Below are 26908 nucleotides of genomic sequence, written 5' to 3' on the forward strand. Positions count from 1 at the left end.
GGCTGCTTGTTAATTAGTGATCAATCCCTTTGGACATGCTTTCTTATCACATGTAAGTAAAAACTATTTTACAATTACACAATTTTTACTCAAAACAGCTCAAAATATTAGCACATTATCCCAGCTATCCTCATAACATACCTTATAAAATTATAAGCTTACCATCAGTTCTATTTTTTGTTGCTTAATTATATGAATTAACTCCAGGACTACCTTACTGATATAAAATTGTTTCTCCCAGAATTTAAGTAAAAATAACACACTGTTCTTCAAGAAAATCACCTAATATTTTCATATATTTCTTATGTTCATATTTTGCTGGAGCATGCAAGCAATACATTTTGACTAGCCAGATCATTAAAGTCACCCACTCTCCTTTATACAACACACAACAGTTTGCTCCCTAAATGAAATATCGAGATTAAGAAACTTACCAAGTTTCCAGCAGGTACTCCAAGGTCAGCCAGGTAGAGAGGGGAACTGAAGAATCCCTGAAAGCAGCCAGCTCTAGACAAAGCCTCCCCCATCTTAATACTGAATATTTTGTATTAAAAGTTTTGCTGGCAAAAATCATAACCAACACCTCAGTGATGAGAATTACTAAGTATCAACAGAGTCAGAGGGGACAGTCCTGGACGAGTTACCTCTTTGCAGTCTTTTACAATTGGCTGTATCACACTGAGGTCCTGGTGACTGCCACTCATAGCACTGCTTGTACTTTTATTTCTGGTATGCCCCTTTTTAAAATGTGCCTTTCCACCTGGCAGAGGCTCTTGTGTAGGTGATGTTGGAGAACTGGACAATACAAGTGTCTTCAATGCAGCTACTTCAGCTTGGAGTACATCAATCTTGAAAAGAAATCAACACAGTCACATATACTGAATATGTTTTATGACAGATGCAGCTAAATGTTAACAATTTGGTAACTTTCAGAGATGAAACATAAGTTTAATGTGTATTTCCTGTGGAGTAATAAAAGGAAAGTAAACTAAATGGGTTTTTTGGGAGGGCTTTTTATCTTTAATCAGTCTTTTGATGTTCCCATACAGTCTGGATTCAGCTGCTATTCACAATGTCAGATGAAAATTTTTAAATTATCAAAATGTTTAACATTTCACTATGTGGATTTTCCGATGAGATCGGGTGCGTTCAGGGTGGTATGGCTGTAGACATCACCAACTCAATGGACATGAGTTTGAGCACGCTCCATGAGCTGGTGATAGACAGGGAAGCCTGGCGTGCTGCCGTCCATGGGGTCACAAAGAGTCGGACACGACTGAGCTACTGAACGGATGCAAATTTTCAGAATCTTCATATTTAAAAATAGCTTATGATTAGGTGCAGTTCATTTCTAAAATAGTAAAATCTAGTAACATTTCAGTGGCTTTTTTAGTGAATTAAAAAATAATTGACTTTAAAATGTAATTATATAATCCTTTTGATAACATGTGTGATTCACAAAGCTTTAAATCATTTGCTTCTAATATAAATGTACACTAAATGTTCACTATTAATTATATCTATGTAGTAGCTATTTTCTTCTTTATAGTGTCTTGTAGTTTTAAAAATCTTCTAAAGTAAGCAGTACTTTTATAATCAGAGCAAACCCAATACATGTCAAGGTATTTTTCAAACTGTAATTACTAGTTTCTGTATCCTATTAAAAGCAGCAAAAACTTACTTTTCCTTGTGCTTCTTTTAGCTGTTTTTCTGCTGTTGCCTGCTTGACATTTGCTTCTCTCACCATCTTATGAGCTTCCTGAAAAAGTTAACATCTCATATTTTGGAAATAAAGTATTTAGCATTTGTTTTCAAAAATCCTTCAACGGGTGTCTATGATTGAAACAAAGATACACTAACAAAATTTTGCCTAAAATTAAGTATTCAATGTCAACAGCTGAAGCAGCAACTGTCATCAGGCAAATCAATTATTAGGAATAAAGAATAGGTACCTTCTTGTATTACCATAGAGGCAGGCAAGGTTAGTTTGATCATTTTAATTAATACTTGTGTAAAGACTGCAAATGTTAAAGAAGGAAAAGTCATGATCCACATGTCAAACCCAACTTCTTTGCAATTAGGTTTTTATAATTTGTATTCATATTACTATGCACAGCAAAGACATACAGGAGAAACAAGCAAAAATATTAACACATCGGTAATGCTGTAGTTTATAGGAGTAACAGCTGAGAAGCCTTAGAGCTTCCAATAAAAATACTCACAAATCGATATTAAATCTTGATTTTGTGCAGAGCAATTGAAAAAGGTTGAGTTTATCCTTTCATAAGATCTTAATTTTTTAGTACCAAATATATGAAACTCTCGGAGAAGGCAATGGCACCCCACTCGAGTACTGTCACCCGGAAAATCCCACGGACGGAGGAGCCTGGTAGGCTGCAGTCCATGGGGTCGCTAAGAGTCGGACATGACTGAGGGACTTCACTTTCACTTTTCACTTTCATGCTTTGGAGGAAATGGCAACCCACTCCAGTGTTCTTGCCTGGAGAATCCCAGGGACGGGGGAACCTGATGGGCTGCCGTCCATGGAGTCGCACAGAGTCGGACACGACTAAAGCGATTTAGCAGCAGCAGCATATGAAACTCTAGATATTTAATTCCCCTTTATTCATATAACATTTATTCATCAAACACTTATTCATAACATCTCTTCCTCAGCTACCGTTCCAGGTGCTGATAACTCTTAAGGAGCTTACACTCTGAAGACATTCTAATAATCAAATAAAATATGAGTACAAATTCTGGATTTTATTCTAAATCCATTATGAAGCCTTATGGCCTTTTAAGAAAGAGAATGACATTATGTTATTTGTATTTTAAAAAGCTTACTCTGCTGTATGGAATAATCCCTATAAAATATAAGGGTGGACTGGAACAGTACACAGGGTGCTTGCAATAATCGCCCAGGATGTAAGAGCATAGATCTTAGAACTTTAATTTACTGTTCACCCGGAAGAGAGCGATGGAAGGCAGAAGGAAAGAAATCAGCTTCAAAGCTGCTTAACAGTTTGACAAGAGACCCCTCACTAGGACTGCTCAGGGGAGAGTGGAAGTTCTCCACACCAGAATTCCACGGTGGCACTCCCATTTGTTCACTTGCTTTTAGAGTATGTAATGACACTGCACCTTGTATGTGCCCTTGTATTATAATAAATGTACAGATATTGTTTTAAATAAGAAAAGCTTTACTATCAATGCTTATAACGAGATTAACTGTGAGAATATCCCATGCACCATTATGCTGGCTATCTTGTGTCAAAGCCTGTAGGAGCTATCAAATTTAATAATGAGACAAGCATTTTTCTTTTAAAAATAACAAGTATTTCAGATGTGCTGAGTAAGTGTTGAATTTTAACAAGTAACTGTCATTAAAATACTACTTGACAGGTAGTTCTCAAATAATAAGTATATCTAATCTGATCCTTCAAGATAAGTGACATTTTAACTATGAATCCAGAAGTAACATGTGCTATGGAGAGAATATTTGTTTAATGTTTAGAATTGGATTCTGCTTTCATTAATGGCGGACCATGCAACTTCTTAGAACAAACTTCCTACAGAGAACAGTTTTTAAAAGCTGGACAAATTTTTTAAAAATGTTCTTGAAGGCATTAGAGTGCAACAAAATAATGAAGAACCAGAGGACCAAGATCCAGAAGAAGTAAACTGAGGAAAGTGAGCTGAAACTTGGAGTGATTTGTCCCCTTAGAGATATAAGGGATATACTGGAAAGGTATAAAATAAATGTAACTGGAGTGTAAAAAGGAAAGAGAAAAGAGCTAGAATGAGGCAAGAGGAGTATCTAAAATGATAATTCATAGGACTTTAAAAATTGACGAAAGACATAAAAAGATACATGAGCTTGAAAACTTTTCTATCACTGTCATTCTGAAACTGAAAAATTATTTAAGTATCATCTACACAGGAAAGTCCGTAAACTTTCTAGAAAGGCCAGATAGTAAGTAGTTCAGGCTTCTAAGTTGTATGGTCTGTGTTGTAACTACTCAACTCTGCTGCTATAGTGTGAAGGCAGCCACAGACAATAAAACAATCAATGAATATAGCCATTCCAATAAAAATTCATGGGCACTGAAATATGAGTTTCATAGAGTTTTCATACGTCACAAAATATTCCTCTTTCGATTCTTTTTCCTCCTCTTACCATTTGAAAATGTAAAAACCAACCTTGGCTTGTTAGGTTGCACAAAAGTAGATATAGGCCAGTTTTGGCCTGCAGGCTATAGTTTGCACACCTGTGATCTATACAAACATTCATGTCCGTATATTTACAAACACGGAAGACAGAATTTTTTTCCTCTCTGGTTAGCAGTGGTTCAAATTAAGTTGATCTTTTTTTTTCTTTTTTAAAAATAGTGTTTATTCACCATCTTCTGATTAGTTTTCAAAAACAATTTGTTGGCATTAAAGACAAAAACTCACTAGAGAATGTTACGGGAAAACTTTCACATAACTAGCAATGGGACTGAAAATTCATTATCATGACTTATTACAGGAAAAGATGTACTTGTTCCTTTCAGATGAGTATATATATCTGTGAGTTATGAGTAACATTAAATCTAAATTTTAAAAATGGAATTTAGACCACATCATCATTGGAAAAGGAAATGGCAACCCACTCCAGTACTCTTCTTGCCTGGAAAATCCCATGGACAGAGGAGCCTGGCAGGCTATAGTCCAAAGGGTTGTAGAGAGTCAGACACAACTGAGCGACTTCACTATCACTATCATCTGGATCATAAATTTAAAACAAGTTTTCAAAAACAAGATAACAGAGTCAATCACAACGCTCTCACAAAATAAATATACACATATACAATGTTTTTTAATGAGAATACTTCTGTATTATAAAAAATTTAAGTATTTTTATTATTTCACTTTTTATAAACACTTTTGTGTTTTATATGTATGTAACATTATGATGTGTGTTAGTATATGTGCATAATTTAAGTACATATGTCTTAGAACAGTGCCTAGTGCATAGGGAATTCTCAATATCTTCATCATAACAAAGGTTCATGCTCAAATTTGTCTCTGTGGCTTGAAAGAAAAGGAAGTGCCATTTATGACTTTCACCATACTTAAAAGTAAGATCAAGGTCATGAATTTGAGTCCCAGCATTCTTCTTAACTCTACTTATGATTTTCTTCACAGACAAAATAATTTGTACTATATGTGCTTACAGCATTGTTGAGAGAAACTAAGCATATCATAGACATTTACTAAAATTGGCTGAAAAAACATAAAACCACCTTAAGACTATATATCTTTTTTTTCCATGTTAAATGTAGACTACTTTGTAAAGCATTCTTTCAACTGACTTCACTTTATATTTTGCATTACCTGACAATCCATAATACTATAAGAAAAAATATATACACACACACATATATATACAACTTTATAATCTTGTATTTTTTGCTAAATACAAAAGTATAATTATATTCAAGATCATTCATCATATATAAATTCCTAATCTGAGTTTACAAGCTTACCAAAATTATATAAATTGAGTTTATTCAGAATAATCTTCAATTCTTAAAAAAAAAAAACTATTTACACATATACATAAAATGTAAGCAAAAACATTTTTTCATAAAACAATGGTAAACTGAGATCATGAAGGCAAAACTGAGACCACAGAAAAACTTACTCTACTTTTTTTCTAAACTCAGTAAGCAGTTGGTTTGAATACAATTTTCTTCATTACTGAAATCATCTTTAATCAGCGTAGTTTCTTTCCCAGAAAGTACACACAGTTAAGGTTATTAGTCACTCTTAGGTCAGAGATAAATTAGGGACCCCAAAATTATGCTTTTTAGATAACTTTTTCATTCATTGCACAAACTGCACTTCTGGTACTTCACATCCTGCTAGAGACAGGGAAAAGTTTCTATTTGTTCTCCTACTTCATCTAACAAAATGACATGTACATGCAGCTGGGGGGAACTAAGTGGGGGCTAAAATTAAGGGCAGGCTGGTAGGAAACCAATATTAACATAAGCAGCATAATGTATTTGCTTTCTTATCTACTAACACTATATTATAAAATTTTCTTCTAACCAGACAGTACTGAAAGAAACGCCTTATGTTTCTGTACACTCCTTCTACATATAAAAATGTAACATTACATAACTCCTGTTCCAGATCTTTGTATGTTAGTAGCTCAGTCATGTCTGACTGAGACCCCATGGACTGTAGCCCACTAGGCTTCTCTGTCCAAGGGATTTCCCAGGCAAGAATACTGGAGTGGGTTGCCATTCCCTTCTCCAGAGAATCTTTCTGACCAAGGGATCAAATTTGGGTCTCTGGAAATGCAGGCGGATTCCTTGCCATCTAAGTCACCAAGAAAGCTCTCCAGATCTTTAATTTCCCACTATTTCTAAGCTTAAATTTATCTTCCTATTATCTCTGATAACTAGCTAACTAAACAAAAAAAAAAAGTTTTTAAACATTCATGAAAGAAAGACAGGTGAGAGAGCAAAGGGGTGTGAGCAGAGGGGGGCATGGAAAGCCCACACTTCTGAAAACATCCTCTGCAATATTACTTATAACAATAACAACTGTGGAATATACACTGGATAGATTATGATTTTCATTACACTGACTATGCAGTAACATGAAAAGATGTTATTTAAAGTACAAAATATATTAGGATTACAACTATGCAAGCAAATATGCATACCTAAAACTAAAAAAGATTCTGCATATACAAACATAACAAGGGTGAAGAAACGTTTCCCCTAAAATCCATTTTTACATTAAAAATTTTAAGAACAAATTTTCAGGGGAAAAAAGAAAATATTGGTAAAGTGATAATGACACTAGCCATTCTAGTAACACATCAATGTTTTTGATAAGGAGCCTCTGAAGGCTAAAGATCTTATAACCTAAAGGAAGTGCGCTAGGTAGTGGTTCTTAACCTAGAAAATAATATCCTCTCCCCACCCTCCACAAGGATACTTAAAAGTTGTCAAAATGATGAGGGAGTATTACTAGAATACTGGAAACACCATCAAGTGTTACAGTTAATTCTGTGTGTCAACCTGACTGGGCCCCAGGTGCCCAGGCATTTAAGGTAGATGTTCTGGATGTTTCTGTGAAGATGCTTCTGGATGAGCTAATATGTGAATTGGTAAAGTGAGTAAAGCAGATTGCCCTCCACAATGTGGGTGCTGCTCATCCAATCAGCTGAAGGCCTGTTAGAACAAAAAGGCTCATCCCCCAAAAGTAAGAGAGAATTCTTTCTGCTTTCAGACTCAAGTTTAAACACCAGCTCTTCCTGGGTCTCAAGCCTAACAGCCTTTGAACTAGAAACTAGAACTACATCATCAGCTCTCCTGGTTCTCTGGCCTCTGGACTGAGACTGGAACTACACCAGGGTCTCTAGTCTACCAACTCATCCTCCAGGTTTTGGACTTGCCAACCTCCTTACATAAGCCTCTTTCTACACATATATAGACATATGTATGTATAGACATGCATCCTATTGGTTCTGTTTCCTGGAAAACCCTGATTAATACAGCAAGGATGCTAATGTCCTACAATGTCAGTGGCACTCCTACTGAGAGACACTGCTTGAATCAGGGAGACATTCTGATCCTGTGGCAGGCTGGAGATAATGTTCCTCAAATCATCCCCTTTCAGAAAACTACCTCAAAGGTTTTCCACCTGTGTTATGGAATCATATAAAGTTACTTGAAAGCAGCCCCTAAATAGTTTGTAAAATCAAAATTAAAATTTACCTCCTCTCTTTTCATTCACATTTTTAAACCACGCGATTCTAGTAGCCCATAGTTTTTTACATCATTTTAAGTTGTAGCCTCTACATTTCTTAAATATTTTTTTAGAGGACTTACAAATACGCATGGAAGCTCAGCATATCTTTTTCAAGATTCCCTCAAATAATAATTCTATCAATATATAAAAATTAAGACATTGCTCTTGACCAAGACATAAATAGACCAACCTCAAATAGACTAGCTGTGAGTTCCTCCAACTCCTGTCCAAGTTGATCTCGTACTTTAGAAAGCCTCTCACACTCTTCATCTTTTAACTTCAGTTCCTATGAGAAATTGATCATTTTATTTTTTTTAATTTCCAAAGTTTGATGTTAGACTCAGAAGACTATATAATCTTTACTAATAAAATTATAAAATATTAATACTGCCCCCTCCTACAACATTCACACTGGAAGTTTTTATTTAGCACTTGCTATGTGGAAACAACCAGGCAAATCTAAAATTACAAATCATTCTAACTCACATATTAAATTTTCATAAAATATCCAAAGATTAAGTATAATTATTCATTACCTGTGAAAATAAACAATTAAAGAACTTCATTTTTTTTCCTTAACTTTGCTCTGAACATATTTGTTTCCATCAAGCAAGGAATTTCTTCAATTAACTCAGGTTCATTTCAATTAATGTTTAGTGAAGTTGTTTCATGTTTACCTTAACAATTGTTTACCTATAGATAATTTCATGTACCATACTGCAGTTAGTCTAAAAATGTCCATTAGGAGACTATACCCATTCATCACTGCAACCAGAGGCAAGCAATATATATTACATTTAAAATCAAGAAGAATATTAATGACAAAAATCCTGTATTTATACATAACTCCTCAACAGGTAATAAATAGATGCTAAAAAATTCCTTTATTAAGATGTTAAAATATGCCATTTAAAAAAAATTTTGTATGTAAATTTATCTTTCAAACTTATGAGATTAAAAAAAAATCCAAGCTCCCTATATACTGGCCACAGATACACTAATAAAATAATGAGTTAGTTGTGCTGTAATTGTGGTGGCAGCATAGTTTCTAAATTCTCCACCAACTCCTAAAATCACTGCAATGGTGACTGCAGTCATGAAATTAGAAGATGACTGCTTCTTGGCATGACAGCTATAACAAACCTACACAGTGTGTTAAAAAGAAAAGACATCACGTCACCAACAAAGGTTCATAGAGTTAAGGCTATGGTCTTTCCAGTAGTCATGTACAGATGTGACAGCTGGACCATAAAAAAGGCAGAGCACCAAAGAATGAATGCTTTCGAACTGCGGTGCTGGAGAAGACTCTTGAAAGTCCCTTGCACAGCAAGGAGATCAAATCAGTTAATCTTAAGGGAAATAAACCCTGAATACTCTTTGGAAGGACTGGTGCTGAAGCTGGAATTCCAATACTTTGGCCACCTGATGCAAACAGCTGACTCACTGGCAAAGACCCTGATGCTGGGAAAGACTGAAGGCAGAAGAAGAGGGCAAGAGAGGATGAGACGGTGGGATGGCATCACCGATTCAATACACATGAACTTGGGCAAACTCCAAGAGATGGTGAGGGACAGGGAAGCCTGGTGTGCTGCAGTCCATGGGGTCACGAAGAGTTGGACATGACTTGGTGACTGAACAACTACTCCTAAAAACCAAATACACCAACTGGGATATCAGAAGAAACCAATGACTACGTCTTCAACAAAACTAAGTAAAAGTGAATCCTCACAAATCTTAGACCCTGAGAAAATGTGGTTACACTGCCCAGACCACAGAATCAGCAGTTATGTGGAAGGGAGCACCAGAAGTGCTTCCATTCCCACAGAGTCCCAATATCCGCCTACCCCTCTGGTGGAGGTTTTAAGATTACAAGTGAATCTTCCTCACTTATGCTCTAAGTAATTTTCAAACTGCTGCTTTTGTGCTGGGTCTTAGGGTGAGTCTGCGTGTGAGTCTTTCAGATTGGAATCTCAATTCCCTAGAGCTTTTGGGTCTCTTGGACATATGCCCCATTGATTTTCAAAGCCAAATGTTTTGGGGCTTATCTGTCCACTGCAGATACCAGGGATTGAAGTACCTAATGTGGGGGCACAAACCCCTTGGGAAATCCAATTCATTTAAACATGAAAGACAAAAAAAAGATATGTGAAGTTACCATTATAAAAAAGTTAAACATAAAGCCAAGTCAGCTACAGGTAAAGAAAATCAGATAGGTATCAAATTTCAACAGCATTTTATGCTAAAAACAATGGAGTCACATTTTTAAGATTCTCAAGGGAAAAAAAATGTGAGTTGAGAATTTCATATCCAGTCAAAGTATCCTTCAAATGTAAGACCAAAGACTGAAAGTTATAAACCTGTCACACTTTAGAAACTATATCTCCCATGAGCTTTCCAGAGTAATCAAGCAGTGAATGAGTTTCAGATAATCAAGAAAAAAAAGGAGAAGCTTTAACATTAAGGACAGGGGATGAGAAACAAATGTATTTAACTGTAGAACTACAAATAAAAGATGAGGATACACAAAAATGAAAAGACAAGCCACAGACTGGGAGAAAATATTTGCAGAAGACATCTGATAAAGGACTGTTAACCAAAATATACAAAGAATTCTTAAAACTCAACAGTAAGAAAACAATTTGACTGAAAAGCGTGCAAAAGATCTGCAAAGACACCTTGCCAAAGTTATAGAGATGTCAAATGAACACAGGAAAAGATGTTCCATATTGTATGTCATCAGGGAAATGCAGACTACAGCAACAACATGATTCCACCATACACCTAGTAGAAGGACCAAAAAGCAGAACTACAACAATATATACTGACAAGGATGGGAGAGAACGGGAATTCTCATGCATTGCTTGTGGGAATACAAAATGGTACAGCCACTCTGGAAGACTTTCAGCAATTTTTTTGCAAAACCAAACATATTCTTACCACATGATCCAGTAATCATACTCCTTGGTATTTACCCAAAGGAACTGAAAACATAGCCACACAAAAGCCTGCACACAGATGTTTATACATTCATAACTGCCAAACTTGGAAGCAACCAAATATGCTTCAGTTAGGTGGATGAATAATTAAACTGTGGTATGTCAATAACCTCAGATATGCAGATGACACCACCCTTATGGCAGAAAGTGAAGAGGAACTAAAAAGCCTCTTGATGAAAGTGAAAGTGGAGAGTGAAAAAGTTGGCTTAAAGCTCAGCATTCAAAAAACTAAGATCATGGCATCCGGTCCCATCACTTCATGTTAAATAGATGGGGAAACAGTGGCAGACTTTATTTTTTGGGGCTACAAAATCACTGCAGATGGTGACAGCAGCCATGAAATTGAAAGACGCTTACTCCTTGGAAGGAAAGTTATGACCAACCTAGATAGCATATTCAAAAGCAGAGACATGACTTTGCCAACAAAAGTCCGTCTAGTCAAGGCTATGGTTTTTCCTGTGGTCATGTACGGATGTGAGAGTTGGACTGTGAAGAAGGCTGAGCACCGAAGAATAGATGCTTTTGAACTGTGGTGTTGGAGAAGACTCTTGAGAGTCCCTTGGACTGCAAGGAGTTCCAACCAGTCCATTCTAAAGGAGATCAGCCCTGGGATTTCTTTGGAAGGAATGATGCTAAAACTGAAACTCCAGTACTTTGGCCACCTCATGCGAAGAGCTGACTCACTGGAAAAGACTTTGATGCTGGGAGGGATTAGGGGCAGGAGGAGAAGGGGACGACAGAGGATGAGATGGCTGGATGGCATCACTGACTCAATGGATGTGAGTCTGAGTGAACTCCAGGAGTTGGTGATGGACAGGGAGGCCTGGCGTGCTGCGATTCATGAGGTCGCAAAGAGTCAGACACGACTGAGTGACTGAACTGAACTGTACTGAACCAGTATCCAAACAACAAACCATTACTCAGCATTAAATGGAAATGAGCTATCAAGCCATGAACAGATATGGAGGAAAAGAAGTACATGACTAAATAAAATAATCTAATCTTAAAAGGCTGCATGCTGTATGATTCCAACTATATGACATTCTGAAAAGGGAAAACTGTGGAGATGGTAAAAAGATCAGTGGGCTGCCAAGGACTAAGAAGTAGGGAGGGATGAATAGGTAGAACCTAGAGGATTTTCGGAGAAGGCAAAGGCACCCCACTCCAGTACTCTTCCCTAGAAAATCCCATGGATGGAGGAGCCTGGTGGGCTGCCGTCCATGGGTTCGCTAAGAGTCAGACGCAACTGAACGGCTTCCCTTTCACTTTTCACTTTCCTGCATTGGAGAAGGAAATAGCAACCCACTCCAGTGTTCTTGCCTGGAGAATCCCAGGAATGGGGGAGCCTCGTGGGCTGCCATCTATGGGGTCGCACAGAGTTGGACACGACTGAAGCGACTTAGCAGCAGCAGCAGAGGATTTTTGCAATGCAGAAGACCCGGGTTTGATTTCTGCGTTGGGAAGATTCCCTGGAGAAGGAAATGGCAACCCACTCCAGTATTCTTGCCTAGAGAATCCCACAGAGTAACCTGACAGGCTATAGTCCATGGGGTTGCAAGAGTCAGACATGACTTAGTGAATTTGATTTTTAGGACAGTGAAACTATTCATATACTATAATGACAGATATACATCATTATATTTTAGTCAAAACCTATAGAAAGTACAACACCAAAAGTGAATCCTAATGTAAACACTAATGTAAATGGGGGATAATCACATGTCAATTTAGGTTCACCAATTTTAACGAATGTACCATTCTGGGGCAAGATGTTCATAATGGGAGAGGCTATGCATATGTGAGGAAAGGGAACTTAGAGCAGCTCTGTACTTTTCTCTCAATTCTCCTATGAACCTAAAATTGATCTTTAAAAAGTCTGTTTTTTTTTAAATGGAGATAAAGTTGAGAAAAGTTACATAAATGTTATAAGCCTTAGAAATGTAAAAAAACACACACAAAAAACCCCAGCAAAATAGGAGAAAGAAGAAATCAAATTCACTAACTTCTTAAATATTAATTGGGAATAAAGGGATACAACTTGAAGCTCATAAATCAATTAGTATAAATCTGAACATATTTAACCCCATAGAAATTAAACTAGAATTAAATGATAGAGGCAAAGGAAAGAAACAGTTACTAGATAATTTTAGTGTTGCTTATAGTAGGGAATAAAGTCAGTATCTAAAGAAAGGCTAAGAGAAATTCTTTGATTAAAGATAACAACTAGAACAGAAATCAAACCTTCCAAAATACAAAAATGGAAAAAATAAAAAAAGGAAGAGAACACAAAGAAAACAGTACACATAGTGGAAAGCCTTGTATACACACACAGTAGACGTGTGAAAGCTATGTGACAGAAACAAGCCCAAACACAGCATTTTTTTTCAATAAACATATATATGTATAACTCACTTATTAAAAGAAAATGATTTTCAGACTGGCTAAAAGAGAAAAATCCATCTCTAGTCTCTATACAAGAGATACACCTAAAATAAGTAATTCAGATTAAAAATAGAAGGCTGAGTAGAAGTGTACTAAAAAATATAATACAAATAAAAACAAAACAGAGACCTCAATACTGATATCAGACACAGGGCAGAAGTCATTAAAGAAGATAAAAGAAACTTCATAATGCTAAAGACTACAACACAAAATGAAAACTTTACAATACTCTCAAATACAAAAGTAGATCTAAATAAATAGGAAGAAAGACATATTATGTTATTGAATAGAAAGCAGGAAGTCATCATAAAGATGCCAATTCTCCCTGAGTTTATAAATCTGTAAATGCATAAATTTAATACCAGGTCCTTCTGAACTCTAAAATTTCAGAATTTTATAACTATATGTGAAACTGAGTCAATCCATTCAACATTTCCTACTATATAGGTATTATGGTAACCCTTCAGGATACCAACACCAAGACAGACACTGTTCTTTGAGAAGTTTCCAATCCTTAGAGCAATACATATATCATTCACAAAGGCAAATTCTTGAATCGTTCCCTACCATCTACCACAGTAAACCTCACCCTGATACTAAAGACCCTCTACAACATGTGCTCACTGTCCCTTCTCAGAGTTATTACCCTTGATCCACACTCTAAAACTAGAGTTAAACTGTTCTGATTTGTTCCTGTTTCATTTCCCTATTTGATCTCATCCACCTGGACTGCCATAAACGTTTGACTCTTTACGCTTCTAGATCCAACTCAATCTACCTGTATGAACTCAAGTTTGTATTTCATGTGAATACTTTTTAAAATGTCACTTGTACTTTTCATTATCAGTACCTTATACTGTAATACAGCTATATGAAATTAACTCCTTCAACAAACACTAATTTTGTGTTAACAATTCATTAGGTATTCATCAAGGATCTGGAAAGAGAAAAGGAAGGAGGCCTGCTTCATGCTTTTCACAAAGCCATAACCTACTAACAGTGGCAAATATTTAAATAGATTCACAAGGAAAAGGAAACAGGAAACAAATATTTAAACGGATTCACAAGGAACAGATTCACAAGGAAAAGTCCTGATAAGGACTATTATAGTGATATGCACATACTAGAAAAAGTAGGAGCTTGCCAAATGTAAAGACTAAAACAGCGTAAGCTATAGTAGCTAAAGACAGGGAAAGGTGGATGCCATAGTTAGATAATGTCAGAAAATTAGGTTTATGGTGAGTCCTGAAAAACCTTGGCTAAGAAAGTGGAACTTTAAAGAAAAGAGAATATCATCTCAAGGGCGATGGGAATTGAAGGATTTTAAACAGGATAGTGACAATCAGATTGCAATTCCAAACAGTAACTTGAACAGTGTGCTAGCTTAAAAAAAAAAATTAAAACAGGGAAAACAGTTAATTACTGCAATATTTTAGGCAACAGACACAAACTTAGAGTAGCAGTATTAGAGAAAATAAACTTGAGAGACATTTAAAACAGAAAATCAGGACTCTGTAAGTATACGCCATCAAATTTAATGCTGTTCTTAAGATAAACATTTTATACATCAAGAGAGAAAAAATGCTGGCAATGAAACTATAATCTGATGAGGCATTTTTTTTTTTCAGTTAGAATTTTCATTTTGTACTTTACAGGAAGAAGTCTTTTAAACTGATGGAGACACAAATTTTTATCATATGTCATTCTCTTTTGTACCTTTCTCTTTGTTTTGATGTCATATCATAGTGAGATCCTTTTAAGATTTTTAACCCAGTAATTCACAGTAACAAATACAGCCCTCAACTCGCATAAACTCCACTGATTTAATAACAACATGAACAGCTATAAGCACAAGCAAACAATGACAACTGTCATGACTGTTGCCTAGCTGGGAGCAATTTTAAAACTCATATTGATTTCACAGATGTTAAAATGAGGGAAAACATACAATTCAGAATCAATGAAACATTACCACATATACATGTCTTTTTTTCCCCAACTAGTAAACATCTTTACTAGTAAAGTCTAATTTATTTTTTCCTCTACAGGGCCTAATAAACTTTTAAGTACACTGGTTACTCAAGAAATGTTTGTTCATTAAAGAACACAGCAAATGTTTATAAACAACCCTGGTCACAGTTAGTAGGGCCATGCCAAACATGGATTTGTAGAAGTATGTGTTTCGAATGACTTTCTCTGACTGCAAGCTATAATATTCCACTGGATTTTATTTTCTAAGTCATTTTCATTTTCTTTTAAGGAAGACTAATTAAAAGTTGAAAGCAAGACCTTATACCAGTAGGTCTCACACCTTAGTGAATATAAGAATCAAAGAAAGACTATGTATACCAGAAATTAATACAACACTGTGAATCAACTATACTTCAACTGAAAATGGAAAAAAAAAAAAAACAGAATCAATAGGATAGTTTATTGAACATGCATATACTCCAGCCTCAATACAATAATTCTTTTTCAACAGAATCTGGGGTCCACTCCAGGAATCTAAGTTTTAAAAAACATGTACTAAAACCCAACTTCTGCCTCAGGATTCCACCAAGAGCTGTTCTTCAGCAATGATCTGTAGAAGGCCAGAAGAAAAGACTGGCCTACATCACAAGAAGTGAAGGACTACACCACTATCTCCAGTGCATCTCTGCACTTGAAACTCAACCACCACACGTTTGGCCTCCCTGTGTACAGTACGGGTTTGTGCTGGTAAGCTGTTGCCCCACCAATGACTACATTTCCCAGTCCATCACACATTTAAGTGTCGGCATGAAACTGGCTCACACCAAAGAAATAAGAGTAAAAGTTACGTTTATCAATTCTAAGTTGAAGTTTTTTAGAAGCAGGTGTGCAACTCTTCTTTACCTTTCATCTCACTGGTTAGATACATATAATAAAACCCTAAAAGATCACAAAGATCCAAGATAGAAGAAACACAGATTCCTGAATTATTTCACAAAGAACTTCCTATGAACTATGAACATCTGCTTAAAAGTGTTAAGTGAATAAAAATGAACTTCTACCACGGTAAGTCACTAAAATTTAGAGGTACCTCACAAAGAGCTGCTGCTGCTACTACTAAGTCACTTTAGTCGTGTCCGACTCTGTGCGACCCCATAGACGGCAGCCCACCACGCTCCCCAATACCTGGGATTCTCCAGGCAAGAACACTGGAGTGGGTTGCCATTTCCTTCTCCATCCCTAACTAATATATTCTGTATGTGTCTACTTACACAACAGTGTAATGCATGCATATATTCATTTAATCAACAGAATGTGTTGAGAACATTTTATGTGCTCAAGATATAAGCAAAAACACATGTAATCCCAATCCTTGTGAAGCTCAAAATCACTGAAGTGTAAGTGTATACATCCATGTTGGGGTTAACTGGGATGGGGCAGAGCAATCAATACAAACAAACAAATAGAACTTTCACTCTCAATCAAGATAGAATAACTGGGATCATATTACCACCCTGAATGATACAACTAAAAAACTGGAAAAAACATATGAAATGATATTTAAGATACTTGATGCAGGCAAAAAAAAGTGATCCTCCAGAAATGGGAAATAATAAAGCAAAGCCTATCAGTCGTTCCAGCTTATCACCTGAAGAGATAAAAGCATTAGCAGATATGGATTACATGTTATTAAACTCTATTTCATATGTTTAAGAAGCTAAGACAAAGCACATTAAGTAAAATACTTAAAAGACCCAATCAAACTTTCAGTGATGAAGACTACCACGTCTGTGATAAAAATAATAATAATATACTATATAGAATTAACATATTAGATACTACAGGTGAGAAAAAAAAAATAGTGATACTGAAGACAGCAATAGAAGTCATCCACAATTATATATAGAGAAAAAAAAAGATTAAAAAAATGAATGAATAGAGCACCAGAAGCAGTCTAATGTGCATGTATGAAAAGGCAAACTGATAGGACACTGAAAGAGGAACTCCCCAGGTCGGTAGGTGCCCAATATGCTACTGGAGATCAGTGGAGAAATAACTGCAGAAAGAATGAAGGGATGGAGCCAAAGCAAAAACAATACCTAGCGGAGGATGTGACTGGTGATAGAAGCAAGATCCGATGCTATAAAGAGCAATATAGCATAGGAACCTGGAATGTTAGATCCATAAATTAAGGCAAATTGGAAGTGGTCAAACAGGAGATGGCAAGAGTGAACGTCAATATTCTAGGAATCAGTGAACTAAAATGGACTGGATGGCTGAATTTAACTCAGATGACCATTATATCTACTACTGCAGGCAGGAATCCCTCAGAAGAAATGGAGTAGCCATCATGGTCAACAAAGCAGTCTGAAATGCAGTACTTGGATGCAATCTCAAAAAAGGACAGAATGTTTTCTGTTTGTTTCCAAGGCAAATTGTTCAATATCACAATGATCCAAGCCTATGCCCCAACCAGTAATGCTGAAGAAGCTGAAGTTGAACGGTTCTACGAAGATCTACAAGACCTTTTAGAACTAACACCCAAAAAAGATGTCCTTTTCATCATAGGACACTGGAATGCAAAAGTAGGAAGTCAAGAAACACCTGGAGTAACAGGCAAATCTGGCCTTGGAATATGGAATGAAGCAGGGCAAAGGCTAAAAGAGTTTTGCCAAGAGAACACACTGGTCATAGCAAACACCCTCTTCCAACAACACAAGAGAAGACTCTACACATGGACATCACCAGATGGTCAACACCGAAATCAGACTGATTATATTCTTTGCAGCCAAAGATGGAGAAGCTCTATACAGTCAGCAAAAACAAGACCAGGAGCTGACTGTGGCTCAGATCATGAACTCATTATTGACAAATTCAGACTTAAATTGAAAAAAGAGGGGAAAACCACTAGACCATTCAGATATGACCTAAATCAAATCCCTCATGATTATACAGTGGAAGTGAGAAATAGATTTAAGGGACTAGATCTGATAGACAGAGTGCCTGATGAACTATCGACGGAGGTTCATGACATTGTACAGGAGACAGGGATCAAGACCATCCCCATGGAAAAGAAATGCAAAAAAGCAAAATGGCTGTCTGGGGAGGCCTTACAGATAGCTGTGAAAAGAAGAGAAACAAAAAGCAAAGGAGAAAAGGAAAGAATCTGAATGCAGAGTTCCAAAGAATAGCAAGAAGGGATAAGAAAGCCTTCTTCAGCGATCAATGTAAAGAAATAGAGGAAAACAGAATGGGAAAGACTAGAGATCTCTTCAAGAAAATGAGAGATACCAAGGGAACATTTCATGCAAAGATGGGCTTGATAAAGGACAGAAATGGTATGGACCTAACAGAGGCAGAAGATATTAAGAAGAGGTGGCAAGAATACACAGAAGAACTGTACAAAAAAGATCTTTACGACCAAGACAATCACATTGGTGTCATCCCTCACCTAGAGCCAGACATCCTGGAATGTGAAGTCAAGTAGGCCTTAGAAAGCATCACTATGAACAAAGCTAGTGGAGGTGATGGAATTCCAGTTGAGCTATTCCAAATCCTGAAAGATGATGCTGGGAAAATGCTGCATTCAATATGCCAGCAAATTTGGAAAACTCAGCAGTGGCCACAGGACTGGAAAAGGTCAGTTTGTATTCCAATCCCAAAGAATGCTCAAACTACTGCACAATTGCATTAATCTAACACGCTAGTAAAGTAATGCTCAAAATTCTCCAAGCCAGGCTTCAGTAATATATGAACCGTGAACTTCCAGATGTTCAAGCTAGTTTTAGAAAAGGTAGAGGAACCAGAGATCAAATTGCCAACATCCGCTGGATCATCGAAAAAGCAAGAGAGTTCCAGAAAAACATCTACGTCTGCTTTACGGACTATGCCAAAGCCTTTGACTGTGTGGATCACAATAAACTGTGGAAAATTCTGAAAGAGATGGGAATACCAGACCACCTGACCTGCCTCTTGAGAAACCTATATGCAGGTCAGGAAGCAACGGTTAGAACTGGACATGGAACAACAGACTGGTTCCAAATAGGAAAAGGAGTACGTCAAGGCTGTATATTGTCACCCTGCTTATTTAACTTATATGCAGAGTACATCATGAGAAACACTGGGCTGGAAGAAGCACAAGCTGGAATCAAGACTGCCAGGAGAAATATCAATAACCTCAGATATGCCGATGACACCACCCTTATGGCAGAAAGTGAAGAGGAACTAAAAAGCCTCTTGATGAAAGTGAAAGTGGAGAGTGAAAAAGTTGGCTTAAAGCTCAATATTCAGAAAATGAAGATCATGGCATCTGGTTCCATCACTTCATGGGAAATAGATGGGGAAACAATGGAAACAGTATCAGACTTTATTCTTTTGGGCTCCAAAATCACTGCAAATGGTGACTGCAGCCATGAAATTAAAAGACGCTTACTTCTTGGAAGGAAAGTTATGACCAACCTAGATAGCATATTCAAAAGCAGAGACATTACTTTGCCAACAAAGGTCTGTCTAGTCAAGGATATGGTTTTTCCTGTGGTCATGTATGGATGTGAGAGTTGGACTGTGAAGAAAGCTGAGTGCCGAAGAATTGATGCTTTTGAACTGTGGTGTTGGAGAAGACTCTTGAGAGTCCCTTGGACTGCAAGGAGATCCAACCAGTCCATCCTAAAGGAGACCAGTCCTGGGTGTTCATTGGAAGGACTGATGCTGAAGCTGAAACGCCAATACTTTGGCTACCTCATGCCAAGAGTTGACTCATTGGAAAAGACTCTGATGCTGGGAGGGATTGGGGGCAGGAGGAAAAGGGGACAACAGAGGATTAGATGGCTGGATGGCATCATCGACTTGATGGACATGAGTTTGGGTGAACTCCAGGAGTTGGTGATGGACAGGAAGGCCTGGCGTTCTGCGATTCATGGGGTCGCAAAGAGTCAGACACGACTGAGCTACTGAACTGAACTTAATGTGCATGTAACAGGAGTCCCAAAGGAGAGGAGAGATAGAGGAGGTATGCAAATGCTTTTGAAGAAGTAATGGCCAAATTTCCCAATTTCTATGAAAAAAAAAGCAACCTACCCACTTAAGAAGATCAACAAATTCCAAGCTCAAGAAACCTGAAAAGGACTACAACAGGGCACACCATAATCAAATCATTTGCAGCCAATGATTGAGAGAACTATCACATCACAGGAGAGAGAAACAAAAGTAAGGATAACAGTTGACTTTTCATGAGAAACAGTGCAAGCTAGACCACAATGGAGCAACACCTTCAAAATAATGATACTGATAGAAAAAAATTATCAACCTGAAATGCTTTAGCTGGTGAAAATACATTCAAAAACAAAGATGAAAAAAAGATCTTTCAAGATATACAATAACTTAAAAAAAATTTATCAGCAGCATACAACAAAAAATCTTAGGATCCCTTTCAAGTAGAAGGAAAATGTTACGAGATGGAAATCTGGATCCACATAAAGGAATGAAAAGCACTAGAAATGGTAACTACATGGGAAATATAAGGATTCTGACAATTTAAACAGGCTTCCCAGGTGGCACTAGTCCACCTGCAAATGCAGGTAGACAAGAGAGACACAGGTTCGATCCCTGAGTTGGGAAGATGCCCTGGAGAAAGGCACGGCAACCCACTCCAGTATTCTTGCCTGGAGAATCTCATGGACAGACGAGCCTGGAGGGCTTCAGTCCATAGGGTCACAGAGAGTCAGACACAACTAAAGTGACTTAGCATGCATAGCATGCATACGGATTTTTAAATCCCTTTAAAATAACCAGTTGTTTAATGAAAAAATAAGCTAAATGTATCCTGAAATTTAAAATATACGAAGAAGTAAAATACATGGTAATCATAGCATAAAAACTGAAAGGGGGAAATAAAAGTACACTTGACCTCTGAGCAACATGGGTTTGAACTGCACATGTCCATTTACATGTGGATTTTTTTTTCAATAAATACATCCTACAGTACCACACAATCCATGACTGACTGACTCCAAGGGTGTGGAACTATATATACAAAGGGCTGACTGGAAATTCATATGCAGATTTTCAACCACAGGGGTTAGTACCCCTAAGTCCACATTGTCCAAGGGTCAAATATATTTTTTAAGTTCTTATATATGAAGTAGTATAATATCACTAGAAAGTAGAGACTGATGAAAGATGCATATAATAAACCCTAAAGCAATCATGAAATTAGCAGAAAGACGACATATAACTGATAAACCAACAGAGCAAAGATGAAATCACAAAACTATATAGAATTAATCCAAAAGGCATAAAAGGGAAAGGGGGGAAATAAACATAAGAGACAAACAGAAAACAAACAGTAAGTTGGCAGATTTAAACCAAACTATATCAAATTAAATGTAAATAGTCTAACATAAGCACACCAATTAAAAGGCAGAGATTATTAGAAAGGATTAAAAAAAAGATCTAATGATGTGCTGCCTACAAGAAAACCCACTTTAAACAGGGAGACAAAAATTGGTTAAAAGTAAAAGAATGGAAAAATGGGAACTGTCTAGCCACTCTTAAAATAATCATCAAAATAAAAAGAATGACTACTGACATAATTTGATTCACATGTTGCTATAATCCAGGAAATATTTTCATATTCAACAGTCCTTTACAAGTCTTAAGCTCTAAGTAAGTATCAATACTATCTTGTATTCTTCATAACAGAATTCACCATTTGCATGTGTTCACACATCATTATCATTTCAATTATGTCAACAGTACTTCTAAATAAAACAAACTAAAAATTTCAAAACAAATTTTCAACCTGAGCTAAGAAATTAGCAATATATCCTGATGAATAAGTAACCACAATGTATTCTCAAACATGGATATGTATGTCCAGTAGTTCACTTCTATATAAATTGTGACTTCACTTAATATTCTGTGCTAAGACAAGAGAGTCTGAGCCAGAGGACATAGGCCAAATATAACTACATCTCACCACACCCCCTACCTTTGGGGAAAAGTTTAAAAGAATATTGATTTTTCTTTCTGATATATTCAACCAAAAATGTTTTAACATCTCTTTATGGCTGTTTAACCATCAGCCATCCATTGAAGCATTTATAGAAACATATACACACCAGGCATTGTACCTTATTATCTAGGCACCAGGGATACCAAATCAGTGTTATACTCCTGAGAAACAAGTCTGTTGGGGGAGAAAATGGGAATATATATTTGTAAAATGTCATAATATGTGGAAATTATGTTAGAGAATGATTTCCCTATCTTCTCAACTTTCTGAATGTGAACTGGTCCATTTCACCTTAGTGTGAAATTTATATACATAGAGCTGTTTGTATTATTCCTTTACTATACTTTTAATGTCTGCAGGGTCTGTAGTGATATCCCCTATTTCATTCCTGCTATTGTGTCTTCTATTCTTGTTTTTTTCGGTCTTGTTAGAGGCTTGTCAACTTTACTGATCTTTTTAAAGAACCAGCACTTTGTTTTGTTCATTTTCTCTACTTTTTATGTTACCAATTTCATTGTTTCTGCTTTTTATTATTTTCTTCCTTCTGCCTGCTTCTGGTTTTATTTTGCTCATCTTTTTCTAGTTTTTTGAAGTGGGAGACTAGATTGTTGATTTGAAACTTTTCCTTTTCTCTAATGTATAAATACTTAGTGCTACAAATGTCTCTTTAAAGTTTAATTACAGCCTCAGAAAAAGAAAGAAATTTAGTCACAAATTCGGGAATATCAGAAATTTAAAAGATGAGCATGTGAGAAATAGAACAAATTATGAAAATAGACAAATCTCCAAGTTAAGATACAGAAAACATTCAAATTCAGCTGAATAGCACAGCATTATAACTAAAACTATTCCTCAAAATGTAGTGACTTGGACCTAATGGCTTCAAGTAAATAATCACAAAATCAACCACGTGTAGAGAGGAAAAAAAACCACACACAGAACGTAACTCCCCAAATCTGCACTACAGAAAATGCAAGAGAAGGAAAGGGAAAAAAAAGAATTAGAGTCTCTTTTCTTCCATTCGTATTCTTGGATGAGCTTCTTTACTATTGAGACCAATTCAAAGATTCCTAAATGCTGCCCAACAGCAACTGAGACTGCGCATATGCAAAAGAAAAGTGTAGAACTATAATGATTTCACTTGAGTTGCCCCCATGGACAGATATTCATTTTGAATGTAACATATAGAAGAATAAAATATATTTTTGCTTACCCTCTGAGCTTTTGCAAGTTCTTCTTTTAATCTTTCATAGCCCTTTTCTCTAACTTCCAAAACAGATGGGCTTCGTAAGCGGGACAGACTATCAGTACTCAACCCAAAAATATCATCACTGCCATCACAAGCTTCTGTTATAGTAGCACCCTGTAAAAACTCCCTCTCTGCACTACAGTTGTCCTTTCTTGTAGTTAATTTAAGTATCCCAGCTGTGACTCCAGAGGTAGAACAAGGTGCTGGATCTGTACCATGGATGCTGTAAAGGAGAGTTCAAACAAACATCAGCATGTGCTCAAGTATTAACTGGCATACACACACATGCCTATAACTGCATTATCCAATTTGTTCACCACCAAAACTAATTAATAGTATGTCCAGAGCCAAAGCAACATCTCAAGTCCTTCATAGCCATATATGGCTAATGGCTATCATCTTAAATAGCACAGAGAATATTTACATCATGCCAGAAAGTTCTATTGGATAGTGATACTCTAGAACAGGGGTCTGCAAACTAAATGTAGAATAAATCCAGCCTGCCACCTGTTCCCTGAAGGCCCACAAGCCAAAAATGATTTTTACATTTTCAAATGGTTGAAAATAATCAAAATAATAATATTTTGTGGCTCGAGAAAATTATATAATTTCTTGAACCAAAATTCAAGGTTCATATACAAAGTTTTACTGGCGCTTATCCATTTACATACTGCTTATGACTATTTTTGGAGAAGGAAATGGCAACCCACTCCAGTATTCTTGCCTGGAGAATCCCATGGATGGAGGAGCCTGGCAGGCTATAGTCCACAGGGTTGCAAAGAGTCAGACACGACTGAGTGACTTCACTTTTATGACTACTTTCACACTTTAATAGTCACGTCCAGCAGTACAAACAGAGACTGTGTAGCCCACAAAGCCTGAAATATTTGCTATTTGGCCCTTTACATAAAAAGTCTGCGACTCCTGCTCTTGATCATTAATATGTATTGCTCTTCATAAACAACATTATATTATTCAAATTTTCTAAAATAATAAAACTTAAAATAAGTTAACCAAGCAAAATTCACTTGTTTAATACAATGCTCTAAAACAAGCATCTTGATTCTCTCCTACCTGCCACTGGATATTTCCGCACAATTTAAACGTCTGGGGGAGGAATACACAGGTTGTGTAGGAAGGTCAGAAACATCTAAGGCATTAGCCTGGATCGGGGTGGAGCACAAAGCTGAAGGATGTGGCCGGTAGATGACACTAGGTGAGGTAGTCTGCTCTTGAGTTCCCGGTTCATACACAGCAAGAAGGTCTGGAGAAGTAGGTGAAGCGAGGTTCACTTCATGGAAGCCTTCCAAGGGGTCATTAGCCATAGCAAAAGCCTCATCATAGAACAACCTACATTTAAAAACAGAAAATTATTTTGAGATAGTGACATTTAAAATTAAAGTAAGATGTACATTTATAGAATGTGTTTAACAGTCCATTATAAAATATAAACTTAAACAGAAAAAAACTACATTCATTTAAAATTTAATAAATGACCTCAGAGGATAAATACTATAAAAGGCAAATGATCTGATTCAAAATAAACTTGAAAGTGATGGATAACACTGTTACAGTAAGTAATTAATAAGTAACAATGAGGAATGAATAAAAATTTGCTTGATATTAACTTTGCTATCATATGTGTCTTTGGTTAAAAAAAGAAGAGGCAGTAAAGACAGACAGATACACACACTCAGAGAGACTAGGTTCAATGAACTATTCTGTTCTGCTTCAAAGAAAGTCACATGTGACTGGATGACTCAATGTTTTCTCTTCTTTTATTTTGAAATAATTTCAGACTTACAAAAAGTTGCAGAGATATATATATATTTCACCCACATTATGAAACTGTTAACATTTTAGAACCATTTGAGAATAGATTTTATGCATGATACCCATTACCCCTTAACATCTCAGTATGTATATCCTACGTAACACATCACCAAAATCAGGATGTTATTAACACTGATCACTATTACCATCTAAACAACAGGCCCCAATCAAAGTTCACTGATTATCCTAATAATGTTTTCAATAGGCCCAGGATCCAACCAAGAATAATGCATTACATTTCTCTAAGCCTTAAATTTTCCCTCTAACGGGATGAGAATGGGGATAATAATACTCCCTTCATCAGGCTGCAGTGAGGATTGAGGGAGAAAACCCACATAAAGTATTTAGTAATGTACTATGCATCTGGCACAGAGTACAACTCAATAAATATGTTATCAGTCAGCCATTAACAGTAATATGCATGCTTCAGTTTCTCCATAAGTAAAAAATATTTCATAAACTATACAACTATAAAACAAAATTTATATGAAAACTAAAAAGTATACCACTCAAGTTTTTCACTTAAAAAATATAAAGAAATCTTATAAACTGTTATTGATTTCCCACTGTCTAAAGAATAAACTCTGAACTTGTTATTCTGAAAATCAAGGTCTTCTATGTCAACTCAATCTCTCTTCTCAATTGTTTCTTTTTTACAACAGTACTTTGATAATCATGACTAACACTTTCCCCAAACTTCGAAAAAATCCCAAACACAGCATTACTACAGCACATTATTTCATTATAAAATACAAAAAAATATATTAAACTGAAAAATTTTACTCTCTCATATTCTTAATTAAAAAGTGTTAAAAAAATAAGACAAGTAAGGAGAAGGCAATGGCACCCCACTCCAGTACTCTTGCCTAGAAAATCCCATGGACGGAGGAGCCTGGTGGGCTGCCATCTATGGGGTCGCACAGAGTAAGACACGACTGAAGTGACTTCACTTTCACTTTTCACTTTCATGCACTGGAGAAGGAAATGGCAACCCACTCCAGTGTTCTTGCCTGGAGAATCCCAGGGACGGGGGAGCCTGGTGGGCTGCCATCTATGGGGTCGCACAGAGTCAGACACGACTGAAGTAACTTACCAGCAGCAGCAATAGCAGCAGCAGTTACTATAGGATTATAAATGATGATTTTAAGTATACGGGAGGATGTGCATAGGATACATGCTGATACTGTGTCATTTTATATAAGGGACTTGAGCATCCGGGAATTCTGATATGGGGTGGGAGTGAGTCTTGAAACCAATGCCCTGTGGGTAGGTACTCAGGGACAACTGTATATGGACAATCAAAACCCTAACTATTAAATCTGCATATACCAAATTTCAAATCCAATGAATGTTTTCTTTATTGTAGTAAACAGTAATTTCAGTCCTTAAAATGAAACTAAACTTTGCTTTTTTTACCCAAAATATTCACTATGCCAAAAGGAAGATCATATCAACAAGGAATTTAAAGTATTTAACATTCAATTTTAATTTATTACCTTTCCCTAAAATAATATTTTTCATTCATTGTTCATAATACACACACAAACACAAAAGCAAACATCTAAACCTGAATATTTCATATTCAAGTGA

The 26908-nt window shown here is 36.4% G+C and overlaps 1 protein-coding gene across 6 annotated transcripts in view; it reads right to left on the reverse strand.

Moving 5' to 3' along the window:
* RAB3IP (RAB3A interacting protein) overlaps window positions 1–26908 on the reverse strand; it is a 56655-nt gene that overhangs the window by 15705 nt on the left and 14042 nt on the right. For all 6 annotated transcript variants that reach the window (XM_019960813.2, XM_019960816.2, XM_019960815.2 and 3 more), the window contains exons 2-6: window positions 24560–24835; window positions 23450–23708; window positions 8006–8101; window positions 1682–1759; window positions 645–848 (exon numbers count right to left, since the gene is read on the reverse strand). In XM_019960813.2, coding sequence (XP_019816372.1) covers window positions 645–848; window positions 1682–1759; window positions 8006–8101; window positions 23450–23708; window positions 24560–24810 — 888 coding nt within the window. In that variant the 5' untranslated portion in view covers window positions 24811–24835. The remainder of the gene's footprint in view (window positions 1–644; window positions 849–1681; window positions 1760–8005; window positions 8102–23449; window positions 23709–24559; window positions 24836–26908) is intronic.

Source organism: Bos indicus, chromosome 5 (genome assembly GCF_029378745.1).
Source record: "Bos indicus isolate NIAB-ARS_2022 breed Sahiwal x Tharparkar chromosome 5, NIAB-ARS_B.indTharparkar_mat_pri_1.0, whole genome shotgun sequence".
Classification (NCBI taxonomy): domain Eukaryota; kingdom Metazoa; phylum Chordata; class Mammalia; order Artiodactyla; family Bovidae; genus Bos; species Bos indicus.